The sequence below is a fragment of the Sinocyclocheilus grahami genome, unplaced genomic scaffold (genome assembly GCF_001515645.1).
Source record: "Sinocyclocheilus grahami isolate Dianchi unplaced genomic scaffold, SAMN03320097.WGS_v1.1 scaffold10.1, whole genome shotgun sequence".
Classification (NCBI taxonomy): domain Eukaryota; kingdom Metazoa; phylum Chordata; class Actinopteri; order Cypriniformes; family Cyprinidae; genus Sinocyclocheilus; species Sinocyclocheilus grahami.
The window spans coordinates 12,747-15,721 of record NW_015505189.1 but is presented as its reverse complement, the minus strand read 5'-3'; the positions used below and the strand labels follow the sequence as shown (position 1 = coordinate 15,721).

At 39.5% G+C, this 2,975-nt stretch overlaps 1 protein-coding gene across 1 annotated transcript in view; it reads left to right on the top strand.

The window, feature by feature from the left end:
• LOC107594143 (aquaporin-9-like) overlaps positions 1–2,975 on the top strand; it is an 18,085-nt gene that overhangs the window by 12,383 nt on the left and 2,727 nt on the right. The window contains exon 5 of the mRNA XM_016284092.1: positions 1,502–1,719. Coding sequence (XP_016139578.1) covers positions 1,502–1,719 — 218 coding nt within the window. The remainder of the gene's footprint in view (positions 1–1,501; positions 1,720–2,975) is intronic.

The window sequence follows — 2,975 nt, the reverse complement described above, 5'->3', positions numbered from 1 at the left end:
TTTGATTCTGTTTGCCGATCGTTGACCTCCGCTAGCCTTAGGATTATTCTTGTGTCTTGCCCGCCTTATCCCTGTCTGCCATTCTCCAACCCATGCCTGTTCTATGACCACGTCTCTGTCTTCTGCGAATAAATAGCTTGCACATGGATCCGCACGTCTCAAGTCTTGTCAGCCCCGTAACAAAGACGAATCAGTTGTAGGTGAGTCTGTGGGAGCAGATAAGCAGACGTTGTCTAATATTGCTTTCTTTCATTTGTCTTTGGCGCTCTTCATTAGTTGGCTTGTTGAGCCAGGCGGTTACGGCTATCTAAATCACCAGCTTAGCTTTAGTGCTTCTTAAAGAATGAGATGAAAAGTTCTTTGACGGTATTACAAAATTGTTTCAAGATTGCTTTCTTAAAAGATTTAACTGATGTTTCAAAGAGGATAGAAGCAAAACCCTACAGACTGTTTCAACACACTGCTTTGGTCGCCATCTTGTTTCAACCCCAGAGATTGTCTTATTATTGGGAGATGAGAGGGTTTGTATTACTTACCATTGGAGAAAGCGTAATGGTCAACTTGGATCACGTGTGCCTTGATAACCAATCACATTACAGCCTTGACATCATTGAATTTTAGTCAGAGTTGTGCGACACTCAGTCGCCATTTACGGATACTATAGATATTAATGAGAAGTGCCGTAAGTGCCCACCTGTCGCAAAAAGTCAGTGACTTTTCTTAAAAAATTGAATTTTTTTCCGGTTTAAACTCTAAAAATAGTTTAATCCAAAACTATTTTGTTTAATGGCAAAGAAGTTGAATATTAGGCCAGGGTTCCTCAAATCTTGCCCTGGAGGGCCAATGCGCTGCAGAGTTTAGCTCCAACCCTGATCAAACTCACCTACCTGTGATTTTCTTATGATCCTGAAGACACTGATTAGCATGCTCAGGTGTGTTTGATTAGGGTTAGAGCTAAACTCTGCAGGAAAGTGGATCTCGTTGCCAGATTTGAGGATCCCTGCGATAGGCTGTCGATTCACTGAATGATAAGCCGTTTCCTCACAAAAGCTGTTTATTCAGCGTGAAGCCTTTCCTCCATGGGTGCAGCCTGAGCAATATGCTCAGTATTGCTCAGAAAATCAAAAACGCTTGATAATTGAGACTGTTTAGGTTTTTTGGGGATTAAAAAAAAAAGAAGTGAATGGATTATCATCGTTGTAGGGTGGTTGTGTCCACACATTGCTAAGACACCATTTATATAAAAACATTGACAATTCCCAAAAGTGAATTTTTTTTTCATCCGATGTCCCCTTTAAAGCCTGTGCTAAAATAGCCTGGCATAAATCTCTGGTGGAGAACTTTGAAAGCCCATTTCCATCTCAAGAATAAAAATAACTAGCTAGTTAGAATTATAACTAAAAAATCTTATTCTTTTTTTAATTTCTCTCACAATTTTATTTCTTACTACTCTTCTTACTTTAAGGAAAAATTTTTGCCGATCATTAGTCTCTATTTACAGGTGATTGGCACAGGTGCCCTGGTCCTCTGTATTTTAGCCATCGTAGATAAGAAGAATATTGGGGCCCCTAAAGGAATGGAGCCACTGGTTATTGGTCTGAGCATCCTGGCTATCGGAGTGTCCATGGCGCTGAACTGCGGCTATCCCATCAACCCTGCCAGAGACTTGGGACCTCGGCTCTTCACTGCTATGGCAGGATGGGGACTAGATGTGTTCAGGTACAGAAAACCCCCTCTGCATTGACATTCTTTTTCTTATTTTTTGTTCAGATTTTCTGCTTCCCTTATTTTTGCTTATGCTGTAACAGGAAGGTTTTTTTCAGAGGGTGTGTATAATAACACAATGCAGTTAGAACTGTTACCCTGTATCTAAGTGGAAAAAGTGTCAACCAGCATGTGAGAAACAGAGGCGCACCACCAACTAACGTACCTTTTGAAACTCTTAAGTGTAAAGGCCTATCACCATTCTTCTGACTGAGCAAATACATTTTTAAATGCATTTGTGTGTCGCCTGCATATTGAACCAATTTTAAAAATTTACGTGAGGCAGCCTGAATTCTCCTTGCATGAATATTCAGAGTGGCGCAACCAAAGACAGGATGTTTTATTCTTTTTAAGGAAAAAAAAAGTTGTCTTTTACTAAACTCTGTTTCTAGCTCTCACAATTATCTAGGTCATTTTTAAATAGTTTTTGTTGCTGCTCTTCAACAGCAAAAAGAGTCAGAGTCTGTGCACAGTTCTACACTGAAATGATCGAATAAAGTCTTAAGTGATTGAGTGTTGAATAAAATAACTGCCTAACATATGCAATACAGTAGTGCTGTTTACAATCACACGTCAGCAGTAAAAACCCTCCAAAACACTGTAGCCTTTGACTTATTGATGCATATCTGGCATATTCCAGTTTTGCATTACTGTGTATAATGTACCGAGATTTTCAATGAATTAAGACTAATTAAGATCATGGTCATTCAGCTGTCAAATATTTTTTGTATATTTTGTTGTTCAGCCCTTTATTTATTTTTTTCGCTTTACAGCTACAGACACAGGATGTTGTCCAGGAAGAGCTAATCACATATCAGTAGCCTACATGAGGAAATGCTTGATCTGTCTGCTTAATTTGTCTTCCAACTTGAAAATAGATTAGGGGTCACCTGAGGGCAAATGCTCTGGTGTTATAATTGCAACAAACAAGCATGTACATTATAAACAGTGTACATGAAGATTACTTAAGTTCAGTTCAGCAAAGTGTCTGCATGCAGTGGCAATGCATTTGTTTACAGTTACCTTTGCCAACCTGTTTGTAGAGAAGGTTCAAGGACAGAGAGCAGCTGTATTCTCAGTAGCCTATAAAAGGATCAAGGGATTGAGGGAGGGAAAGTGTGCTACAGATGGGGAGCACTAGAGTGACACACTAAGCACAGATTACAATAAATGCATTAGTGTCTATACAGCTAGACACCAACACTGTTGAC